The following is a 26,281-nucleotide window of genomic DNA, read 5'->3' on the forward strand; positions in this document are numbered from 1 at the left end:
ATGAAAAGAGGACCTATCATCACACACAGGGTTAGACCTGCACACCAGCTTCTAAGAAAGTTCATTGCATCAGCTAGTACACTGTCCAACACGAGGAGGTAGTACATTAGATCTGGTTTTGGCCACATCAGAAAACTTAGTAATGTTATGGTTTAATACTAGAGACCATCATATGGACACATTAAATCTTAATTCAGTGACGACAATGTCAGGGCTAGTTACGAGAAAATGACCAGCTACAAGAGAGCATTGTTTTAAAAAATTAATGGAAATTATTGGTTCTAGTGACTCGAATCCCACTGTTCGAACAGCAGGTATTAATGAAGCATGGAAATTACTCACAGGAACTCTCAGTAAAGCAGTAAAGTTATGTATTCTAATGTGCAACAGATGGCCTGCGAAAAATATCAAACCCAAATGGTGGAATATGGATATTAAGCATTACTTATCTGAAAAAAAATCCAAGAATTATATTCCCACAAAGAATCAGTGTTATAAAAATGAAACAAAAGCATTTGGGGGCCAAATGCTAATCGCCTGCCATAATATGTTGTTGGATAAGGTAAGTTACCCTACAAATCAAATCTGAAGAAAATTTGCAAAACTCTTTCGAATTCAGTCACTGTTTCGCAAAAGGCCAATCCATATTAAAAAACACATGGCGGCTGGCATTCAGCCATCTTTGATCAAATCTTCACCAAAAGTAATAAGCTCCTGTGTGTAGCCATAGTTGCTACAGTATTTCCTAAAGGTTTGGGAAAAATACGTCCACGATTTTTCAAAATATGTACTCACACACACACACACACATACACACACACACACACACAAGCTATATCACCTCACCATGCTAAAGGCAGCCAATAATAAATATGATGACCTTAGTTGTAGATTTAAAAAAAAAAAAAAAAATCCCTTATAGTCCATGTTGCTCATATCACTAAATCCAGTCCTAAAAATATTTCGTCTATGTCTGAAACAAGAAGGTAACAGCACCAACAACTGGCCCACTCGTCACAGATAATGGAGAGCATACCGATGATGAAACGAAGATGGCTAAAATTCTCAGCACTTTCCTTGCATCTGTATCAACAGATGAAAATAGAAATTTCATTCCTCCACCTTTTCCTGTTGTCTTAGAAGAGGGTAGCATGTTCGGCGACATTACTGTTAGTGAGAATGATGTACCACTTGCCATTAGTAAACTTAAAGTAAATAAAACACCAGGACCAGAAAAAATATCTGTGCTTTCTGAAGGAAACAGTGAATGAAATATCTAAGCCACTTACAGAGCTTTTCAATAAATCGCTAAGAAATAGTAGGGTTCCACATGAGTGGAAACTTACAAATGTAACTACAGCATTTAAAACGGAAGCAAATCGCAACCCAAAATAAAAAGACCAATAAACTCCAATTCAGTGGTGTGCTAATTGTTGGAAACTGTTATCAGAGACAAGCTTGTTAAGCATTTAGAAATAAAATTATCTCATCAAACATTCACAACAAGGTTTTCAAAATAATCGCTCTTGCCTTACAGATCTCTTGGGTTTCTTCTATGATATATTCACTATTTACAATGAGACCAGATTCACTGACATTGTCTATCCCAGTTTTCAAAAGGCATCTGAGAAACGTTCCCACCATAAAAAGTACTTCCCCATAAGTTCAGAGGAAAAGTGCATGGGTTGACTGATATTTGAGTTACAGGACGTAAACAAAGCTGCAATAAATGATAAAGAGTCAGACTGGAAGGATGTTACAAGCGGAGCACCACAGGGCTCAGTATTGGATGATATTCAGTTTTTAATTTACATAAATTATATAGATGATGGTTTATTGTGCAAAGTAACCAAATTTGATGATGATATTAAAATTAGAAACAGAACAGACACATCTTTACAGAGACAGGCAATTAAGAGTGACCTCAGCCGACTGTTTAATTGGGCCGAAGCATGGCAGATGGATTCTGAGAAAATGTAAAGTGCTAAACACTGGCAATAGAAACGATAAAATCAGTGGCTTTATGGACTATACAACGTCAGATCTGAAAAAAGACAGAAATTATAGTACAAAATTATCTTCAATAAGCAAACAGTGTACAGAGGCTGTTAAAAAAGCCAGCAAACTAATCACATGCATTGGCAAAACATTCGAATAGAAATCAGAAAGCATCATCCTCACCCTGTATAATTCTCTAGTACGCCCACACTTAACAGTACGTGTACTGCATTCAGTTCTGGTCCCCTGATTACAAGAAAGATATAAAGAAACTTGATAGAGTGCAACGAAGGGTGACAAAGATGACATTTATGTTGAGAAATAAACCATACGAGGAGCGTGTACATGCCAGGATTCTCTTTACCTTACTTCAATACAGGTTACGAGGAGATTTCATTCAAGTATTCAAAGTATATAAAGGATGCGATAACATAGCTGTCGATTAATATTTCACAATTGATCATACATTTTATACTACAAGTAATGGACGTTAAGTTATTGGCAAACGATTTGTCACTTGAATCTATGCATTTCTTCTTTAACGGAGTTGTAAATACGATTATATGGAATAAACTGCCCTCCGATATAGTTAATTGCAATACAGAATTAACCTTTAAAACTCGTGTGGATAAGTAACTGGCTTCTAACTCTCAGCTTAGTATGTTTACATTCTGTAGTTAATAAAACTTTTTTTTTTTTAAGCCTGGATTACAAAACCTGCACAACAACATTGATAAATGTTGTTGACTTAATGTTACTCTCCTTTTCAGGTAGATAACGTAAACAAGACTTCCTTGCCCTGTTAATATGAAATTTCCAAGCAGCATTTCTATGCTGCATGGTGGTGCTTCTCACTATTTCCTGCCGGCTTCAACTGGCGGGTTGGTGAGTGGGTGGGGGGGGGGGAGCCTTCTTGGTTTTTGTCCTTGTTTTAAGTGATATTTTAATTTTGTTACTTATAACCCTTCCTATACCAATAACTTGCTATAGGAGACCAACAGGTCTGCTGCTGTTTGCTTTCTTAAGTACTCTACTCCTTTGTACTCCCTCCATGCTCCCTCTGCCTCCCTCCATGCTCCCTCTGCCTCCCTCCATGCTCCCTCTGCCTCCCTCCATGCTCCCTCTGCCTCCCTCCATGCCCCCTTTGCCTCCCTCCTTGCCCCTCCTCTCTGTCCCTCTGTCTCTCTCCCTACCCTCTCTGCCTCCCTCCATGCCCCCTCTGCCTCTCTCACTGCCTTTAGTGACTCCTTCATTGCTCCCTGACACTCTAAGTGCCTCTGTACTCGCTGCCTGTCAACCCTTTCTGCCTCCCTGCCTACACTTTGGATCTCTCCCTCTATAGCTATCTTCTTCCCTTCTTCCTTTAATGTTTTTCTGCCTACTCTTTCTGCCTCCCCCGTACTCTTTGTAGCTCTCATTTGACGTACATCATTTATTTGTTGCATGCCTTCCCTACTTTACTCAATGCTATCCTCTACACCTACCACATTTTTTGGCTCTCTCTGCTTTCCTCCAACTTTTCTTCCTTCCTTCCCGCCTTTACTACCTACCCTTCATCACTATCGGCCTCCCTGCCTTTGTTACTCCTCCCTCTTTTTTGACGTCATACCTCCCTTCACTTCTGCCTGCTTCTTTCTGTCCTTTCATTTCTCCTTCCATTTCTGCTTACCTGTCTCTCTTCCTGCTTCCCTTCCTACTTACTCCAAGTATGACTATTCCCTTCCTTCTGTACCTGGCTCCTTCTCTACCCTCCACGCCTATCTTCCATATACTGTACCTTGATCTCTACGGGAAACCCCCGCCTTCTTTGTCCTTCACCTATTTCTTAGTCCATTTCTACCTTCTCTGTTCCTCTCTCTGCTCTTGTCTTTTTACCTCTCTCAGCCCACTGCCATCTTTCCTTACTGTCTCTCTCTTCTATGCCTGCATTTCTTTTTATCTACTTTTCTATGCCTCCGCTCTCTTAACTTTATGCCTCACCCCACACACAAACACACACTATATATCTATCTATCTATCTATCTATCTATCTATATATATATATATATATATATATATATATATATATATATATATATATATATATATATATATATATATATATATATATATATATATATATATATAATCATCAGCCGTTTGAGTATCCACAGCAGGACCGGCCTATACCGACCGAAGTTGGGACGATACAGCCTATGTATCTCTACCAGGTGGCTTCCGCTGTCTGGTAGAGATTGTATGTAGGGTGAGAAGTGCTTGTAAGTGTGAGTGTAATGTTGGAGTGGCTTTGGATGTGTGTGTAATCTGTGAACCAAGTGCAATCGGCCCTCGCAAGTCGACTGGGTGCAAGCATATTTTATAGGATGCGACACTGGCTCAACCACAGCACCCCCTATGTCCGCCAAACCAATAGGTGGTCAGGTGAACACTCCCAAAGTTTATTACCCTAGCGAGGAGCGAACCCTGGTTCTCCCAGGTACGAAAACGCACACTCTACCATTGTACCACAGAGGCTCTCTCTCTCTCTCTCTCTCTCTCTCTCTCTCTCTCTCTCTCTCTCTCTCTCTATCTATCTATCTATCTATCTATCTATCTATCTCTACACAGGGTGTTTGAGAATGATTGAAACCCATTCACCCAGACGAGGCCCCAATATGGGTTTCAAACATTCTGAAACACCCTATATATATATATATATATATATATATATATATATATATATATATAGTGTGTGTGTGTGTGTGTGTGTGTAAATCTCTTAACGAATAAGGATTAATTAAGAAGGCGTCACTATCCAGCCAGCGTTAAGTGGTTGCTTATTTATTCATTACATCTTTTATTTTTTTGGTAATGATTATTTTCTTTTCATGGGAGGAAAAAGTGTCACCGGTCACTTCCATCATCCTGACCCGGTCCACAACTCAATATTGGAAGCCAGATTATTGTGTGAGGGTGTAACGATAAGGGTGATGGTCGTGGTATTAATATTGGCAGAAATGGAGATAATGGCAGAGGTACCCGTGTAATACTGCTTGTGGTAACGGCCGTGGTGGAAGTAATGATATAAGCAGTAGAAATGGTTTGTCTTATCACTGACTATAGAGACAATCATATATAATAATTTATTCCATCTATGAGAAAAGCACAACAAAGTATAATACCATTGTAGCCACCTCAGTCAGATTTTTTATGGAGGAGTTCAAGTCAGAATGTATTGGAAACAAAAGCACTGCCATATTTTCAAAAGACAGCCGTTTCAGTAAATCCTTGCCGATCCAATTTAGTGTTTACTGACTGGATTGGCCAATACCATTAACAAACTTAGCATCCTATACATGAAGAATCCTGCAGTACTTAGATGGAAGTTTGCTGTATACTCAGTACGTAATGACCATCTTTTCATCAGAACGTTAAATGACCTTAAAATTATTCTTGAAGTGGTGTCCATATTATGAATATCTAAATGAATGAAGTCTGGTTGGACCAAGACTATACAGTAGGTAATGACAGTGTTCACTTCCGTAAAGTGAAGGTCAGTGCTACCTGAGCTACGTGACAGACAGGCATATAAATACGGTATTTTTAAGGTGCAGTGTCAAGTTTCAATTGACTGGGGAGTCTCTTTTAAAACGACAACGATTCTGCTTATAATGTGGGCTCCCATTTGGCACAGAACCATTTAAGTAATTTGTGAGCTTTTTATTTTTTGAGAAATGGGTACTGTGGATGTGCTTGAGTGTGAGGAATGGCAGACTTTCATGATATTATAAAGTACTTCCTGTGTGCAATGGGTAACTGGCATTTACTTTGGAGACTGTGTCCTCAATGTAATGAAAGCCAACATTTATATCAAGGACTGACCAAGAGATAATGGTGTATCAGTGTGTCGCTGCATTCCTCAGGAGTCAAGTAGTGTCCTTCATTTTGTCAAAGTCTACGCAAATTTTTCAGTGCTTTCCAAAGGATATAGAGGTTTCTACTCGTGTGTCAGATCGATTACTGCCAAAGTGTAAGTCCTAAGTCAAATCCAGTGACTTCTGGACCAACTCTTTCCTACAAAGATCCTCGAGAATAAAGTAATAGGAATGCCTGGGTTGTCATGAACGATACTACCAGATGAAGAGTGAAGATACTACCAGATGTTTCTATATGCACTTTCTCATAGTCAAAAGCTTAGTATAAAATGGATACACAACGATACATTAAGTTCGTTCAGTTTGTAAAATTTGATTACTGCTTGGATAACAAAGAAATTTCACCACAATTTATGCTGGTCATGTTACCAATTCTGAAGAGAGTCAGGGACAAGAAGGAGCAAATACTGAGAAGATTAATCAGGTAATTTGAATCACTATATCTCACCGTTGTGTACAAATTCTCTCTTTTTTTTTTTTTATCTTAAACATTTTGAAAAAATTTAGTTAATATATACAAAGCTATATAAATACTGATACCACTTTTAAAATGTCATAAAATTTGCGACAGCATACATAATTGTCTTGCGTGTATTTTTAGTTACCGGTAGTTGTTTTCTGGGGAGGGGAGCTAACCCTCCGCCAACCCACTTGCTGACACGTCGGGAAAACGTGTTCGTTGGTTATAAGGTTACCACCCAGCGTACTAAGGAATTTCTTGGTTTACAGGAAATCATTTGGTTTGTCACTCAACGTAGAGTTACCCTGAACTAGAGTACTACTACACTGAGCAAGTGAAAGTGAATGATGGACGCCCCCACCGACCGACCACCCCTTAAGGGATTAAGGCGTCTGGCAATAGATAGATATTTTTCTTACATTATTTTTTTAAATCATACAGTATATAGACATCTTATAATTTGTGATGTATACTTAAAGTCATAGAAAATATAAAAAAATATTTTGAAGATGTTTTTCAAGAATTTAATGCATTCACCAAAAAAAAAAAAAAAAAAAAAAAGAGAGATCCCTTGAATAGGTTACTGGAAATAAGAGAAGTCACTGCATTTTCATATATGACTGTATTTATTTAAAACACTACTTGGGCATCATTTCAAACAGTTCTGTATAAAATTTACATGTTATAATAAACATCCATAAAACTTTACAGCATCCACTAATTATGTAAGGGCATACTCATCCCATATGACATCACTGAGAAGTGTCACTCAGTATCTGACAAGGTCTTGCAGAAACACTGACGAAATATTTTGTTTTGTGAGTTTTCCCCCCCAAATTAACCAACAGGTTACATGTGAACTCCTTTCAAGTTCATTCATTTTTAAGATCAACTGTCGGCTAATCTTTCTTGTTCCATTTTATGATGTCACTGAGCTAGTTTGTTATGCTGGGTGAGCAGACAACACGTTCCAGTCTTCAAAACACGAATGAACCATCATGGAAGTCAGGTGGGCATCAGATGACTGCAGCTGTGTAATATTTTGTTAACAGTGATAAGCTGACGAGTATTGACAATTATTCAGGTTAGAATCTGGGAAGCTGGAATTCCTTTACATAAAATTTATCAAAATTAACTGAACACAATGTCCTCACTCCCCCTGAATAATGTCTCTCTATATGTGAGAATTTCAGAACACTGGAATCCTTTTACATAAAATCTCTCAAACCCAAATTTAGCACGATGTCCTCACTTCCCCTTTATACAGTACAAGTACGCATCTGATTTTATTTTATTTGTGATTACTTTCATTACGATCTTGCTTTTGCTCTTTCTTCTCAACATCACATACTCCAATAACTTCTGTGGCCGAAGCATCATAATTATAATAAAGTGCTCCCAAGTCTCTAAGGCAGGACTTTTCTCTACCTTCCCTTTCCATTTGCTACATTTTGTGACGATTCTCAGTGTTATTGGAACCAGGTTATGATGGGTCATACCCAGACCAGGTAATGGTCAGTGCTATCTGATTCAGGTGTTTGTTTGTTACCTACAACGTGTTAGACAGTATTACCTGAGCCAAGTGATCATTTACATGAACCACGTGATAGCTGTGTTAGCCTAGTTCTTTGTGTTTACCTGAATCAGGCGATGACTCCGTTTATGTGAACCAGGTGATGGTTGTGGTTACCTGAACCAGGTGATGCTTCATTTACCTGAACCAGGTGATGCTGCATTTACCTGAACCAGGTGATGTTGCATTTACTTGAACCAGGTAATGCTGCATTTACCTGAACCAGGTGATGGTGCACTTACCTGAACCAGGTGATACTGCATTTACCTGAACCAGGTGATGCATTTACCTGAACTAAGTGATATTGCACTTACCTGAACCAGGTGATGCTGCATTTACCTGAACCAGGTGATGTTGCATTTACATGAACTAGGTGATGCTGCATTTACCTGAACCAGGTGATGCTGCATTTACCTGAACCAGGTGATGCTGCATTTACCTGATCCAGGTGATGGTTGTGTTTACTTGAACCAAGTGATGCAGTGTTTACCTGAACCACGTGATGGCTGGCGGGGGTCGACCCTCGGCGGCGCAGAACAGTGTGGCGGGGTCGCCTTTACGGACGATCAGGGAAGCCGGGTGTTCCACGATCCGGGGCACGCGGCCTGGGGAGGAGAGAGGCAAAGGTCTTAAATCACATTAGGCGAGGGATGATATAGTCTTGTACGGGTACTAGACCATTCGAAGCATGTGTCTTTGGTGAAAACATAAAAGAAAGTGAATAACTGCAGAAGGCTAGCTGACTTACAGCTGGCAGTTCCTGTAATTAAAAAAAAAAAAAAAAAAAAGCATGACGAGGGTACAAGAATAACGATAGCAACAAGGAGCACTCAGGATCTAGAGAAAGACCATTTGACTTTGCCCTGTGCCCTTGACTTTCGACAGATTTCTCTCAAAATGGATTTACTTCACTGTTGCCTATCACTTACCCTCCCCACTAACTGTAGGTCAAAGGGATCAGATTCATTTGAACTGACTCAGCCCGGTGATCCTGAATTTTCACCTCCCCCTTTGACTGATTGTTTTCAAAATCGAGTCTCTTTCTACCCTTGTTTTAACACGAACCCTTCCACAAGTTTGGTGTAAAACAAATAAAAACAGTCCAAGTTGACAGTACCCTGCAACATCGATCCCTCATCTACTGTTCCCAAAAACCGTTGGTATATTCCTGTCAGATCCTGAATCCGTATTACAAGCTGGTTTTAAGTCAGATCAAACTGATTGAATTTTTAGCTATGAATATGCACACGTCAGATTTTGTCCCTGTGACCTTGGCCTTAGACAGAGTGTTCATAAATCGAACTGCTTTCATTCTTGCCTTTCCGTCAAACTTTTCGCCACGTTCAGCTTCATTTGGAAAAATAATGTTTAAGTTGATTTTGCTAGGTCAGAATTTGACCTAGCCCTGTGGCCGTCATCTTTAACCTAGTGTTCCCCCATGCAATAGGTATCATTCAAGGACTAACCCTCACGCCTTCCACCGAGTTTGGTTTAAGTCGGTAAAAATATTTTTGTGCTATTTTTCACACACACACACACACACACACACACACACACACACACACACACACACACACACACACACACACACACACACACACACACACACACACACACACACACACACACACACACACACACACACACACACAGACTGGCTGATTAAAACATAACACCCTCTCTTGCATCACAAGTAGCGGGTGTAACAAAGAAAAAGGCTTCCTCTCGCCCACCAAACCAACCAACCGAAACTGGCAGAAGGAAAGTTGGAAAGAACATGATGCATGATGCATTGCAGAAAAATTGTCATGGACTTTTTACAGTATTGGACAAGACGAAAGGAAACTTACTGTCCTAGTTAAACCTGAAAATAAAGGGTAATTAATCTGTTCTGATTGAATTAATAGCAAGAGCAAATCATATATGCGTCTTTTCCAGTCATGTGCCTATCTAGCCTCAAAGTACATAACTGGATAACACATTGCACTCATCCACTACTCTAAATCCAAACCACTTCCTTCCTATCTCTTTGCTAAAATGGAAATTTTTTAGTAAAACTTTGTAATAGTTTTTTTTTCCTGTCTGTTCGGTCTTGACCAATGAAATCGGATGCCATATTTTTCATATTGCAGTGAGTGCTAAGAAACAATTATAACTATCAAGCTTTGATGACTTCTTTCACACTGGAGGTGTCAGATACATTGTTCACGAAAGCCTTTATTAACAGATGTCCTTTCAGAGCTGAAAAACAAATTGTCTGGAAATAGCAAATCTAATTAGTATCTGATGTCATCAGAATTAAGACCTTACTAATATCTCTTTTATTTATACGAAGATGACGGGTGTGTTGAGGGCGGCAGCAGTAGCGTCACTGGCACGCAATTTAGGGCACAAGTAATGTTGGAGAGGTGAGGGTGGTGCCAGTGAGGGAGGAGATCACTGAGGGGGGGGAGTCGGGGGTGGTAGCGGGTAAGCAGTGGAAATAATTGCTGGCCTCACCATGAGCTGACGTCGCCAAGACACACTCAAGACTTGGATGAAGGACAAAATTTCCCACCACCATCAACATACATATTCAGTAACTGCATCTAACTATATTCGGTGGATATATACTGTACTTAGCTAGATACTCGGGAGAATGGATATAGTCGAGTTCTGAAAAAAGAAATTCAGGAATCTGCCTGAAATCCAAGCAGTTGAATAGATAGAGGGAGCGAATGTATGACTGAGTCAAAACAGCTAAAGAAACAACAGAATTGACTAATAATCAATTCTTTTGAGTGGATGGAGGAAATGTATATGCAGATGTACATGTATATGAGGTTGCACACGGCATGGATGCATCACTTTTAACCTGTTATATAATTAAGTAGTGTTTACTCCATAGCCATAATGAAGTACAGTATATTTAGTGTGGAACGTTTAGGCTTATTATATACAGCCTAGAAAGCTAAGAGTTTGAATGATGTATACAAGGATGTATTGTCTACATCACTGATCATTTTGCTGCAGAGCAGTTCTCCTGCTTGCATGTTTTCCCATCTGCTGTTAATGTATCCCATTCACCGTATGGATTAGTGGGAAATGATGTTTGGATGTTGGATGGATGGATGGACAGATATTGAACTACAGTGGTTGTTCAAGGCAATGTGTGCCAGACTTCACTAGGTTGTACCTGGGATAATTTTGAATAATAAATGCTAAATCAACAAGGGTCCAGTTCTCAGCCTTAAAAGAGACATAAATACTGGTGAATTTAAGGCCGAAGATGTTCTCCCTCAATACTGATTACAACAGCCTCAGGATTCTAGCACCGAAGCGGCTGAGTATTGGATCCATGTTGATATAGATTACTTTTTGTTCAAAACTCGTCCCAGAATAATCACATAAAGTCTGGCATACTTTTTCCATGACAGTGTGCATAATGAAGCATGTAATGATTACACATATATTCGTCCTTCCTGCTGTACGTGTTACCAGCTAAACTGTTTTTGTCTCTGCTGTTCTTGTCTTGGACAGACTATTGGCCTTATTCCCGTGGCCATACGAGACTTCGTAATGCCTCCTCCTTAATTATATGTTTTTCATAACATCTTCCTAAGTCTTTAAATTTATGTATATCTGTTCGGTAACAGATCGTACAATTACCAAAAAGAGGGATTATTAACAATTTCAGCACGGAAATGGCCACTTGATTTAGCTCATGGTATCCACAGATAATTCCATACACCTTAAGACAGATATTTCTGATTATGGGTTAAATGCAGCTCCAATACACCCCTTCATGAAGGAAGGCCTATCCTAAGGTCAGTAATATGGTCAGGTAGCTTACCGGCAAACACAGAGCATAAATGATGTCGCCTGGATTCAAGAAGTTAAGGTGTAATGGTCAATGTAAATCGCCAAACAAGAGGTGTTACAAAATTTCTGAAGCCAGCTAGAAATACGGCCCAGCATCCGAGAGTTGAATAACTGTATGTGTCCATATGGCAAGTGTGTACAAGAATAACATTCCCACACAAGCCCACTTCACTCGCCTTTTACACAAGCCAAGAGTTCGTTGGAAATATTGCCACCCTTCTTCGAGGACACGAATAGCATGTACAAGCTATAAACAGGACAAAACTCACGCTTCTTACTATAGGGTCATAGTGACAGAGAGAGAGAGAGAGAGAGAGAGAGAGAGAGAGAGAGAGAGAGAGAGAGAGAGAGAGAGAGAGAGAGAAACTGGAAAAGTATTAGAGAGAGAGTATCAGAGAAGTCTCAAGAGGAACTCCATGGAAGAGAGTCTGGAGGAAGGAAAAAGTCCTTCCACGTGTGTATGTCGGTGGGGGTGGCGGCGGAGATGTGGAGAATGGGACATGGGGGGGGGGGACAAAGGGGTTTCTAAGGGAGGAAAAGAGTGGGAAGACACGGAATGGGAGTACGGGAAATGGAATGGCGGCAAGAGGGTGAGGAGGTGAGGAAAGGGAGGCGCATGGAGATGGGAAGAGGAAAAAGGTGGGGCCGCTAAGGGAGTGGGGAGAATAGGAAACAAGATGGCCGCAAAGAGATGGGTTACAACGGGAAAAAGAGGACGGCAGGATGGTGGGTACTGGGGGCGAAAAGGAGGACGTCAAGGGAGCGGGTAGGGAGAAGGAGGGCGGTATGAGCGTGGGTAAAGGGGGCAAACAGCCCACTGCAATGGGACTGGACGGGCAGGGAAAGTGGAGTGAGGAAGATCATCAACTACTCTAATGTGATAAAACTTCCTCATCTTAACAAATGTTTCATTTCTTCACAATCGATCTATTCCCATCAACACCATCCTTGTGATGTCGGATGACATGTTTGCATCCGATTTTTCGTGCAAGGAGAGGAGGGGGGAAAATTTCTTTGTACTTAAAAAATCATTAAATATGAAACTCCTGTGGCAAACCGGTAACATTTTCTTGCTTACAATAACAAGTCAAAGAACATCTCTGATTGCCGCGCCCACCCGTGCAGTATTGTATGGGCAAAGAAATTATTTACAGAATAGGCGGAGGGGCGAACCCCGGGGGCCCCACTATAAACTCCTGTCCAAGTGAAATTACTGTGCATAATTTCGTGTGCCCACTAACAAACTATGGCCTTGTCCCCCCGGGAAGCGTTCTCCCCATGGGTATGACCATCCATGGTTCCACCCTGCCTACAAAGTGGCCGGGTTCAACATCAACCGCTTTGCAAAATTTTTTGTTCCCAAGTTAAAAACAATTATCGTGCATAAAGGGTTTGGCCGAGTCTCCCAGGGGCTACCTCCAGCCCCATGGAGGGTGGTCTTTTATCCCTCCTCCATCACAGTGGATGAGTGGTACCCGTCTGGCACTAAACTCTCACCCCACTTCTGTCTCATCCCACTTCTGGGAGTTACCCGATACTCCCAGCCATTACGGCATGCAAGAAGTCAGCTCTGGAGCTGTCCTCTTTGTTCGTCTTTCCTTTTGCCAATGACCTCCGGTCTTTTAAATGCAATGTGTCCAGGCATCTCAAAACAAAAGTCTCTCTCTCTCTCTCTCTCTTTCTCTCTCTCTCTCTCTCTGAGGGAACTAGTTTCCGTGTCTCTATCCTTTGGTACCTTCTTCCTTGCATAAAAGACATACTTTAATACACAAAACACACAAACACACAGTCAGCAGGGCTGCCAGATTATTATGACGAATTAGACTAGTTTTATGATGCTACCTTCAGATGATTTATACATCTCAGAGGAATTCTTTTTACATGAAAGAATCACTCAAAGCTATATCTAACCCCCTCCCCTTGCCCAGCTTTCGACCCTCTCTAAGTAGAATAAAACCGTCTGGAAACAGCCAGAATGTAATAAAGAACACGTTATCGAACCAGATAGATTTTAGGGAGATAAATACGAGAAGGTTCAACAAAGAATCAGATAAATGTCTATCAGCGAAACATTTCCCTAAGAACAACACCAAAAGAAATTAATGATCCCCTCCCCATAAAAAAATAAATCCATTCAACATACTGTATTTACGATCTCATAGAACACCCTGGAGATCACTTAGGAAAAGTTCGAAATAGAGTAGGAAGCTATGAAGATATACTTAAGAAATAGGAAGAAACTGACAGTAAAAGATGCGACACAATGCTTTAAAGGGACAATTACTGTAGTCATTCCACGGCACTGTGGCCTGACTTATTAATCACGATTATACACTATACTTTCTGCAACTGTGCTCGTTTTTTCCCTTCTTATCTATTTTTTTTGTAAGAATTAAAGAGCACAGTGTTCCCAGTGAAAACATGCGTTATGTTCTTTCCAGATTTAAAAAAAAAAATCTTGGCTATAATGAAAAAAGAGCTGAAGGGTCGGGCAGGACGTTATTTTTCCTGTTTTTTTTTATTTTTCTATTTATCGATCATTTAACTAATTTATACGCATCGTAATTACATCTCAAGTTTCAATACACGTAGTTTTCCCTTAGCAGATATATTCGCCTTAGGACAACAGATGTGCTGTATGTACTTCCGATCTGTTCCTTCTTACTCCATCCTCCTCTTCCTCCTGCCTACCTTCCCTTTCCCTCTCCGCCATTTCCATTCCCTCTTTTCCTCCTTCCTTCCTTCCTCTTCATATCTCCTTCCTCCCTCCATCTTCCTGTTTCACCAGGCCCTCCTCATTTTCCTTTCATCATTGTGCAACGACTGAAGAGAAACCTACACTGAACAGTATACGATCTTAACCTAAAAGAGAAAATAACAATATCAAAACAGTAGCCTATTGTACTACTGCTGTATTCATAATTCCAAAGGAAGGGAAAACAATTAGTAATTAGACTTTCGTTTTACTGAGCTATGAAAACGTTCAGGTGGGGCATCGAAGTTACTTTTAATTGCCATTACCTTACAGACTCTCTGCCACATTCCTAGGCATTCCTTCCAATCCTCCTTCCTGTTCTGTCATTTTCTCCCTCTCTCCCTCGCTTCCATTTGTCCATCGTCTTTCCCATTTCCTCTTGGCCTCCTAAGAGACAACTTTCATGATGGACCCACCATTCCATTGGGTTGAAAGATAGATTGATAGACAGGAGAAAGGAGAGATTAATCTACTCTGCCTAAAGAAAAAAAAAAAGATTAGTTGGGCTCGAGAGAGAGAGAGAGAGAGAGAGAGAGAGAGAGAGAGAGAGAGAGAGAGAGAGAGAGAGACAGACAGACAGACAGACAGACGGACAGACAGACAGACACAGACAGATAGAATTTGCTGGTTAAAGGAAAAGAGTACAAATGCGATGTCTGAAATGATGAATAACAACGAGATGGCTAGACAAATTGATCAAAGGGTGACTCAGTAAATCACTAACTCAGAGAAAGGATGACAGTGAACGGAAAAATGGATGACTTAACAAATGGATGGCTGAGCAAATGAACGAGTTAGTGAATGGATTAATGGCTGACGTGGTGAATACTATGGATGATTCAGTTAATGGATGATGCAGTGAATGGATAAATGGATGACTTAGTGAATAGGTGACTCGGTGACTGGATGACACAGAGAATGGATAGATGGATGTCTTAGTGAATGGAGGACTCAGTGAATGGATAACTTACTGAACGGATAATATCAGTCAGTGGGGGACTAAACGAGTCGACGAAAAGAGGAGTCAATGAATGGATGGGTCAATGGTAATGCGTACACCAAGGTATCAAAATGAGTTAAGAAAGATCGTTTCCTCTCTCTCTCTCTCTCTCTCTCTCTCTCTCTCTCTCTCTCTCTCTCTCTCTCTCTCTCATTTCTCACCATGCCACTCCCAAACTTATGTCATCATCAAAGATCAATAATAGCATCACCTTTTAATTTGGCTTCAGTTTCAGGCGCACAACGGGTTGCAGGATACAGCAGGGAGCCAGTTAAAATACAGGTTGATTTGTTACAAGTATGCTGAAGAATGTGATACGATAAGAACAATAATGATGTTTCTCAGACGAGCATACAGTAAGAGCAAATTTCACACCAATCACCAAATCTCAGTTTTCCCAACCAGCAGAAACCACACATTACTCAACAATTAAACTGCCAACATGTTTCTTGCATGTTACGAATGGCAGGTTTACATTACACTGTGAAGGACATACTGGTATATATGAGAATTAAAAGGGCATGCAAACTCCATGTAACAATAATTTTAATAATTATTGTAATAAATTACGAAAAACAGCAGTTTCATCTTTGTAACTTGCTACTGATGTCATTATGTAGTAGTAGTAGTAGTAGTAGTAGTAGTTGTTCCCTAGGCAGTCTGGCCGAACAGCCCAGAGTCCCTTAGGAAGGCCATGGCCGAGACCGGGCTTTCCCACAGAGCTCTCAAAGAGTGTATGTTGTGTTGTTGGCGTAGGTGACTGTGTGCAACGCAGTCTTCCATAATATGCTTAATAGTATGGGGTGCTGTGTTGCATCCTGGACAGGCATCAGCGACGGAGTCATCCAGCCTCTTCTGGTAGCTTAAGAGGGCTGGATGGTGTCCACATCTCAGCCTGGCCAGGTGGACCCTGTCCTCACGAGGAAGATAGGATTCAGAAGGGTGGATGTCAGGAGGTCGTGCATGCAGCTGTGTGTTGTCTGTAAGTGACTGAATGGAACAGCAAGTGATCTGAGTGTGGATATGCTTCTGGAAGCTGGTCTGAGGTGGACGAGGGGGGAGAGATGACAGTATTTGTGTATGGTATCGTGTGCTGGGTGTTGTTTTTGATGTTCCTTAGTGTGGGTGGATGTGCTGTCATGTACTGTAGTGGATGTTGTGGGTTTGTGGAGGCTGCAGCAAGAAACTGGGTGCCTCTCATGTCTAGGTGATCCTTGACTTTGAGGACTTTGGTTTCTTGATGTAGGTGGTCTGTGGGTGTAGTAGCTGTGCAGCCTGTGATTATTTTTGGGGCCTTGTTCTGTATGGTCTGTAGAGTGTTGCAGTGTGTTTTGGTGAGGTTAGAAGCCCAGGCAGGGCTTGCATAATTCATCACTGAACGTATGTATTGTTTGTATACTGTGGTCGTGGTTTCTTTGTTGTGTCCGAATGTTGTATGGGCAAGTGACCTTAAAGCATTGAGTCTTGGTGTTATTTTATTTTTAATGTTTGTGATGTGTTGTTTAAATGACATTGATGTATTGTATGTTACACCAAGGATTTTGGATGTGTGTGTGTGTGGTAGGGGAGTGTTGTTTATGGTGAGGTGTGGGATGTGACTGTGTTCTGCTGTCCAGTTTGTAAGAAGAGTCACTGTAGATTTGGCTGGGGCTATTTTGAGCCTGTTTATGGTGAACCATTCGTGCACTGTGTTGAGGTAAGGTTGAATGATGTGTGCAGCTGTGTTTGCGTTTTGGTGCGTACATGTAAGTGTTATATCATCTGCATAGGAAGCTATGTGTATCTGTGGTGTGTGGGGTGTGGGTACATCGTGCATGTATAGGTTAAAGAGTGTAGGGGACAAAACAGATCCTTTGGGGACGCCGTTTGTGAAGTTTCTGATGTTAGAAGACTGACTGGCAAATGTTACGTGTGCACATCTTCCTGCTAAGTAGTTTGCCAGCCATCTTTTTGTGTTATTGTGCATGTTTGTGTTGAGTATTTTGTTTGTGAGGTTGTGGCAGGGGACAGCATCAAAAGCTTTGCTAATGTCTAGTGTGATTAGGACTGTCCTGTATGGTGGCCTAGCTGAATTCATGCCATCGAAAACTCTCTGCGTAAGGTCTGTAAGAAGGGTGTTTGTGGAGTGTAGTGGCCTAAAGCCATGTTGTGACTGGGCTAGGGAAATGTGAGGTGTGACTAGTTGTAGTACCAGTCGGTCAGTGACTTTAGAAGGGGTGCAGAGGAGTGTGATGGGGCGATGTGAGGAGGGTAACGTGGGGGTCTTTGTTGGGTTAGCGTTAGTGATGATATTGCCATGCTTCCAGATGTTGAGTATTATGTTGTGTGAGTAGCTGTAGTTTTGATATGTTTGTGAGTGCTTGTATGCCTTGTGGTCCTAGGTGTTTAAGGTGAATGTTGCTTATATTGTCTGGTCCACAGGCAGATGAGTGCTTGAGGTTGTTAATGATGTGCTTCGTCTGGTTGTAAGTGAAAGGTGCATAGTCTGGGTCTGTGGGGAACTGTCTCTTACGTCGGATGATACGTCGGTCTTCGGGATGGGGGTTTAGATGGCTGACTTGTGAAAAGTGATTGATGAGAGTGTTTGCTTGTTGTTTGTTTGAGGGTATGGTGTCTGTTGTTGTGATGGCAGCGTGTGATTGTGTGATGTTGCTGTTGGATAGCGTGATGCTGTTTAGTGTTTTGTAGAGTTTGCTGATGTTTGTTTTGTGGTCAAGTGACTGGAGGTAATTTTTCCAGTTAAGTAATTGCTGTTCTGATATTTTATTGTTTATCTGAGTGTTGAGTTCCTGTATTTGTTGTATGGTGTCTTGTGTATGGGGTGTTGGGGAGTGTCGCAGTGTGTCCCGTTGTCTGATGAGGCCTTGAATTTCTGGTGTGAAGTTGGGGTTGTGTCTCTTTCTGTTGCCTCTAGGGATGTGTCTTTTGTCTGCGTTTTGTATAATTGTATTGAAAGTGTGCACAGCGGTGTTGATGTTTGTGATGGGTGTACTGTTTAGTGTTTCGAAATGTTCTGTTTCAGTTACAAAGGCCTCCTAGTTAGCTCTTTTATAATTAGTGTATGTGTGTTTGTGGCCAGCTGGGGTGATTCTGGTTTTGGTAGTGCCATTATGTTGTGGAATGTTGTGTAACGAGATCCTGTCGTTATAAAAACTTCATTAAATAGAGCTTGTCTACAAGTTCAAGCGCTCAGTTTCAACAAGATGACACATTGGTCTTCTGGAAACATAAAAGACTTTCTTACATATAACTAATGTCATAAGCAATGATATTACACCAGTATTTATGCAGAGACTCATTTCTGCAAAGATACCAACGTCACTCAGATAAAACGCTACTTAAATTCTGAGTAAACATCTAATCATGCAAAACAAAGGAAGTGTCATTTGAGAACTACTGCATAGAAATTCATCCAGCATTAAATGCATGTGCAGCTCATTCCCGAAGCCACTATCAAACGCACACTTTTATACGGTATATCATTCACTTACTCTCCCTACCCTCATCCTCTATACCAGACATCACCTTTCTCCTTCCATCTCTCACATTCATCTTTCCTCTCTATTCCTTCTTCATCCATCTACTTTTCTCCCTAATTTGTCCATCATCCCACTGTACCAAGTTGATCTCTCTCTCTCTCTCTCTCTCTCTCTCTCTCTCTCTCTCTCTCTCTCTCTCTCTCTCTCCTGAAACACTCAAGTTAACAACTTTTGGGGTACGTGAAAAAAGTATGGAAGAAAAGAAGGGGGTTAACAGACAGCGACTGCGATCGAGGACAGACAGGGGGGGAAAGAAGGGGGAGGGGAGTTGATAGAGGAAGGTGACAGAAAAGAAAGCAGAGAGAAAGGGGGGGGGGGAAAGGGCAGCTACTGAAATAAAGGATATGGGGAATAAATGGCATGATGTAAAATAGTGTGGGAGCAAAAAGATTCAGAGAAGGAGGGAAGGATGGAGTAAAGGACGAGGGGAGTATGGAGTAAGGACGAGGGGAGTATGGAGTAAGGACGAGGGGAGTATGGAGTAAGGACGAGGGGAGTATGGAGTAAGGACGGGGGCCTAACTGTGAGGAGGGGAGCGAAGAAGTTAACGAGCGATAAATGGAGCTGACAGCAAGGAAGGAAAAGAAGTTATCACACATGGAAGAAGACAGGGAAAGAGGGAAAATATTTAAACGAAAAGGGAGGACAATTAGGAAGAGGTAGGGCAGGAGGAAGAAAGAGAGACGCAGCGGGGGTAGTAGGGTGCTGAAAAGTGTTTATTAACAGATAGATTACGTGACAGTGAAGGAGGTATATAAGGAGTGAGAAGACGAGGCTAGAGGGTGAGAGGAAATCTACTGATGAAAGGGAGAAGGGAGAAGAGGGCGGGAAGGGGGGGGGGGACGGCTACGTGCTGAATAAGACGGAACGTCCAGTCATAATTCTCTCTCTCTCTCTCTCTCTCATATATATATATATATATATATATATATATATATATATATATATATGTATATATATATATATATATATATATATATATATATATATATATATATATATATATATATATATATATATATATATATATATATATATATATATATATATATATATAGTGGTATGTGGGGGACGCTCACCATCCACTCAATGTAGTTCTGCTCTCGGGTGTCTGTCCTTTCCTCTCCTCCATCCTTCTTTCCTTCCATCCTCCTCTGTCTTTCCTTCAGTCTTTCCTCGCCTTCTGCCTAAAGGCGACTTTACACTCCCTCTTCTGTCTTTCTTTCCTTCATTCTTTCCTCTCCCTTCTGCTTGTGGGTGACTCTACACTTAGTGACAAGCCAAATGGTTTCCTGTACACCAGGAAACCATTTACTACACTGGGTGGTAACCATATAACCAAACTTTGGCGCCTGGTGGTTTAGTGGGTAATTATTGCGCTCCAATCGGATACAGCCGATGAAGGTTTATATGCAAGGGGTGGTTGGGGTTTACTGCTCACGTAATGCCACTCAGGGATGAGTGAGGCTGGTCACTCTCATCTAATGTCAGGACCAATGCCTAGCCCCGGGCTCCTACTCTCCTCGTGGGGCAACGTAGGATTGGCCGATGGATATATATATATATATATATATATATATATACATACTGTATGTGTGTGTGTGTGTGTGTGTGTGTGTGTGTGTGTGTGTGTGAGAGAGAGAGAGAGAGAGAGAGAGAGAGAGAGAGAGAGAGAGAGTTTACTTCTAAAATGTGGAACTATTGCCCTCCAACCATCAATAACACTTTGTTTCATAACTTTACTGCACATAGTTTTATTCTGTCAACTATCTATTTACAGTGCATTCGGTACATGTATCCATCTTCTGGTATCTGTTTATTATTTCTTCAGGTATCGGAATAATATATGTTGCATGTGCTGAGTTTACTCACTATCTATCTCACATCTACTTTGTATCAGTGTAGAATATACACTCACTAATGTGATCTTGGCGAAAATGTCTGACACACAACAGCCTTGTGTTAAGATGGCTTGTTTTCTTATCGAGTGATTTATCCTGATTACGACTTCATTTAACATGGTATGGTTTTTGCATTTTGAAAAATAATTGTGATGTTAAACTATCATTCATGTTTAACAGAACATAGCTATTTCGAATATTATATATGAAACAAGAAGCGGTGCAAAAGCACAGCAAACTCGTCCCTGGCAGTCATTTTAGTGATGACGTATAAGCACAACAGGATATCTAGTCAAAGATGTCACATATTAAATTTGAAGTAAATCGGGTGGAAACTGACGATTTTGTGCCCATTTGAAATTTTAGGTCCGACTCACCTGACACTTACCCCCGCTACAGGTAATTGGGGGTTGACCCCCCTGATGTAATGAGGCATGTTATAGGATGCAGATTTGAAAGATGCACTTTAGGTTTTGGTTTCATGTCGATATGACGAATTTGAAAGGAGTTATGGCGAAAAAACGATTATTCCTATATTTGTGACTCTCGATTCTTGTAGTAGGAGTTAAAGATGAATACAGGGAGTTGATCTTGATTTATTATCTTCAGAGAAAATCTTTAAGTTGAGCAGTGTATGTATTACAGAGACTTAATATATTAAGTAAGTCTAGTTGGACCCCTCTTCTTGTTCACTCTCTCCACTACCTGTCGGTTCTAATGCTGGCCTCCTTCTGAGCTCTGCTTCCTAAATTCTGGTGTAGCAGGGGTCGTGTCACCTGTGTTACACTGTTGTTGGAATGTTCTAGAAACCTGTGTGTGAGTATGTGTGTATGTGTGTGTATGGTCACTAGGCATTGTTCGTATGCTATCTCGCTGACACACTACCTATATCATCCCCTGACTTGCTGCTTCCAGTGTATTGTCAACATTTCCTCAGTTACACTTGCAAGATCATTTCCCGTTCCCAGGCTTGCCTGGTGCTCTGTCTATCTATCTATTTATCTATCTATCTATCATGTTTTCTATAATTAATTGTATTTATAATATGGAGTCCTAACATATTTTTTGTTTTTACATTCTTTGGAACTACAGCTTGGGCCTTGGCCTAATTTGGCCCAAAATTTAATAAGATTATCAAAAGGTCACAGCCCATCATCCCTGTAATTTTAGTCAAAATTGTATCCGTAGTTTTCGCATAAAGCTGTTAACAGACAGACAGAGACAGACAGACAAACAAACCGAGTGAAAACAACACCCGTCCCCAAGCCCCTCCGGGATGAGGACAGGTAATGAAAGTGTCCAGGATGAGTAATTAGGTGGGGAGGTAGGCAGGTTCACTCTGTTAGATTATGGTGAATAGAGTATGGTTTGTATCAGGTTTGTCATTACCGTCACCATTTTATGTACTGTACTTTTCTTATAAACACAGACTTTTATCACTCTGTACCTACTAAGCTTCCAATTACTTAAATTAATCGTTCCAAAATTCCCTTTTAACAGACTTGTAATATAAGAAATATATTCTAAGTCATGTACAGTATACATAATAGGTCCCTGAAAGTTAAAACAGATATTGTAAGTCCATATTCTTTATATTTGTCTCTATATCGTTTTTAATGATATTTTATATACAGCTCATAATACATCACAATCTTGACCTTTACTTTCCACACCACCAGTCACAACAACCACCATATTTCATCCCTGCCTTGAGTATGTATCGTGTTTTCTTTTTCCTCTCGTAGTCCTTCACTGCATATCTATAAGTAGCAGGGGTTAGCAACTTTATATTTACTCTGCCCTTCATTTACATAGTACCTTTCACCTACGGTACAATGCAAACTGTGTGATATTACTGAATAAAGGTAAACGTTTTCACTGTCAAGTGACCAATTAATATTACTCTGAACTTAACACTACTCGAACACGGTTTTGTTCAAGTGTAAGAAGTCCTTTCAGTTACTGTTAACAATAATCTCCGTCAACCCTGTCAATGCTATGTGCCTGTCTTAATATATTTTCAGGCTAACACCAGACGACTTTATTCAGCTAAAAAAAAAAAAAAAAAAAAATCCCCACTTAATGGTTAAAGAGATCAGGAGCCTTTTCAATATGCCTGTTACTTATAAAGAATACACTCAATATAGATTCTTTTAGATACAGATCTCTGTTTCATTCCTAAGTTCCAACAGGCTGGAGTAAATGATACCATGCCCAAGAGCCTTGTGGTCGCCCCTGAAGTTGATTCCAGGATTTCTTGGTTGTGGATCCAGCGTACTTAAGATTACCCCACCGCCAACTGGCAACGGAGTTATGAGTGTAACTGTCATGGGCATTAAAAGGAGAAAGCAATACGAAACTACATTACTATAAATTAAGCATACATAGCAAATCTGTACTATGAACGTGCACATAACTTTATTCTTTCGTAGAGTGACAATAATACTGTATTATTTATAAGTAAATCAAACAATGAGGTGACGAGGGATAAAATGAGACGGATGAACCCACAGTGTAGACTCTCAAACAGTGTGCTCATACGCAGCTTACTCCGCTCCCAGAATATGGTTCCTCCTACTTTTCTTATGTCTACGTCACTTGGAAACTGATTCTGTCTCACGGTCTCAGGTGACATTCCGCCTTCTCCCACTCTCTTATAGTTTTCGCTATATATATATATATATATATATATATATATATATATATATATTTGTGTGTGTGTGTGTGTGTGTGTGTGTGTGTGTATTTACCAATTTGTAGTATACAGGTAATGAGCTTAGCTCGTGTTGTCCTGTCTCCATGTCTTGTGTGTGTGTGTGTGTGTGTGTGTGTGTGTGTGTGTGTGTGTGTGTAAAGCTATGTTTGCATGCATGCGTGAGAGAGAGAGAGAGAGAGAGAGAGAGAGAGAGAGAGAGAGAGAGAGAGAGAGAGAGAGAGAGAGAGAGAGAGAGAGAGAGGGGGGGGCTGCATCTGTTTTACCTGCGAGTATTTACCATGCTTGTCTCAGGGGAATACTCTCCCTCCCCCCCCTCTCTCTCTCTCTCTCTCTCTCTCTAATTTTTTAACATTCCTTTTTTTTCCGTCGGTATTTACACGGGTGTCAATTAATTTAAAGTTATTACAAGAATTATTGTCAAATATATAAGTCGGTAGCATTAACATTTCGTTGCATTCACAAACTGTTTCGTTATACCTAACCGCTTACTCATATTACAATGAACCTATCACCATTTCATCATGGAAATTGTATAAAATAATTGTATGTTAAATGAAAATATAGTTATGGTGCACTGATAAAGCCCTAGAGGTACGTTTGTCATGACTGGGTCCACATTCATCTATTTAGCTTATTACACACACCCCTTGGGTTCTTGGTGATAATGCATTGCGTAGGGACAAGAAAATCCTTTAAGCATCTTACATGAACATTTGATGCTCATACTTGAACATAAATCCCCTAACAATGATTAATCTTACTGTAGTCAGTTATTTTTCACCATAGAACTATTCACTCACTGCCTACCTTGTTTATTAGGCAGATTTTGATCAGGGACTGCTCCTGACTTTAGCAGTCTTTTTCTGATTGGTGGTGGTGTCCCCAGCAACTTGCTTTGCAGATCTTTTGCATACTGTTGCGAGCTGAAATGCCTTTCACAGACACGGCCAGTGGGAGAAACCTTGTCCTTCCGTCCACACAAATGTATCCACTTTTGCCTGTTGATTTTATCATTTGGCAAGCGAAAGCGTCTCAGAAACTTGCCATCAGATGTCTTCCCTGAACACCCAAACACACTGCACATCGTGAAAAATATTTTAACTTGATGAAACGTATAAAATAAAACAGGCTATGCGTCACAAATGGCTGGTAAGAACACACTGTTGTCCTGCTCCTGGGAGCGAGACAGCCATCCAAGTGACGTCACGGGTCAAGGCCACCAATCATAGATGACCTGCGCAAAACCGACCTTATTTTGGTCCAGAGATGAGCACACTGTTTGAGTCTCTACACTGTGGATGAACCCTTTCAACCAGAGAACATTATTTACTTTATGTCTGTCATTACGCGTTCTTTCTTTTCTTTTTTTTTTTTTTTGAGCAACATCCTAGTAGCGAAGGAGTTAATGAAGGCCGTCTCGAGCCACTTCGGTTCGAAGTGACTCCTGAGTTAATGAAGTGGTCTGGACAGAGCAGAGAAGGAGTCAATAACACAGTACACAAAAAACATGTAAAACTACACACTCCAGAAGACGTTCCCTGTACGCCTCCAGTCCGTGTCATATCACATGTTCTGAGAGTTTCAGACTTTATCTCCTCTACTGGGAAAGCTTAGTGGAGCTGGTGGGAGCAGACAGGGGGTGTGGAGGAGCAAGAAGAGAGATGGGGGGGGAGGGAGGAGCCGAGTGAGGGAGAAGAAATAAGAAAGGAGAGAAGGGTGACGAGGAGGAGAGAAAGCGTGGTGGAAAATAGTGAAAAGTAGATAGACGAAGCGGAAGAAGAAACGAGAGGAGAGGCGAGAGAAAGAGAGAAGAGGACTAAGGAGCGGGAGAGGAATGAAGGGAGCGGAGTGAGAAAAATGACGAGACGGGATGAATGAGGGAAAAAAGTGACGGGAGAGATAGAGGTGGGAGACGAGGGGAAGAGAGGGGTAGTCAGAAAGAAGGAGAGAGGAAAGTGGAGAGGAAAAGTACGAGGGAGGAGAAAGAGAGGGAGAGAAATATAGTGAGGGGAAAAGAAAGAGACGAGAGAAGAAAAGTGATGGGGAGAGGAGAGAGAAAGATACAAGTAAAGTCAGGGGAAAAGAGAGTTAAAGGGAACAGAGAGGACTGTGGAGAAAAGTGAGAAATCAGAGAGAGAGGAAAAGAGAAAGAAGAAGTAGCTACAAAGAACTGTAAACAAGAAGCGGTGCTAAGGCACAGCAAACCCTTCCCCGGCAGTAATTTTTATGTTAACATATAAACACAACAGGATATCTAGTCAAAGATGTCACATATCAAAATGGAGTAAATCGGGTGAAAATTAACGACTTTATGCCCACTTGAAAATTTTGGCCCGACCCACCTGACATTTGAACCCCCTACCGCTAATAGGGGGTGACCCCCCTGATGTAATGAGGCATGTTTTAGGTTGCAGATCTGAATGATGCACCTTTAAGTTTTGCTTTCATGTCGATATAACGAATTTGGAAGGACTTATGGCGAAAAAACAATTTTTACCCGACCCCATTATTTTTACATTTCTTGGGCCTACAGTCTGGACCTTGGCCCAGTTTGCCCCTAAATT

General features: G+C 40.9%; 1 protein-coding gene across 1 annotated transcript in view; it reads right to left on the reverse strand.

Moving 5' to 3' along the window:
• The window catches only part of LOC145395854 (roundabout homolog 1-like), a 742,719-nt gene that overhangs the window by 296,902 nt on the left and 419,536 nt on the right, over positions 1 to 26,281 (reverse strand). The window contains exon 2 of the mRNA XM_080269381.1: positions 8,436 to 8,550. Within this exon, the coding sequence (XP_080125507.1) occupies positions 8,436 to 8,550 (115 nt within the window). The remainder of the gene's footprint in view (positions 1 to 8,435; positions 8,551 to 26,281) is intronic.

Source organism: Coenobita brevimanus, chromosome 4 (assembly GCF_032717465.1).
Source record: "Coenobita brevimanus isolate Jiangsu-jjx chromosome 4, ASM3271746v2, whole genome shotgun sequence".
Taxonomy (NCBI): Eukaryota; Metazoa; Arthropoda; class Malacostraca; order Decapoda; family Coenobitidae; genus Coenobita; species Coenobita brevimanus.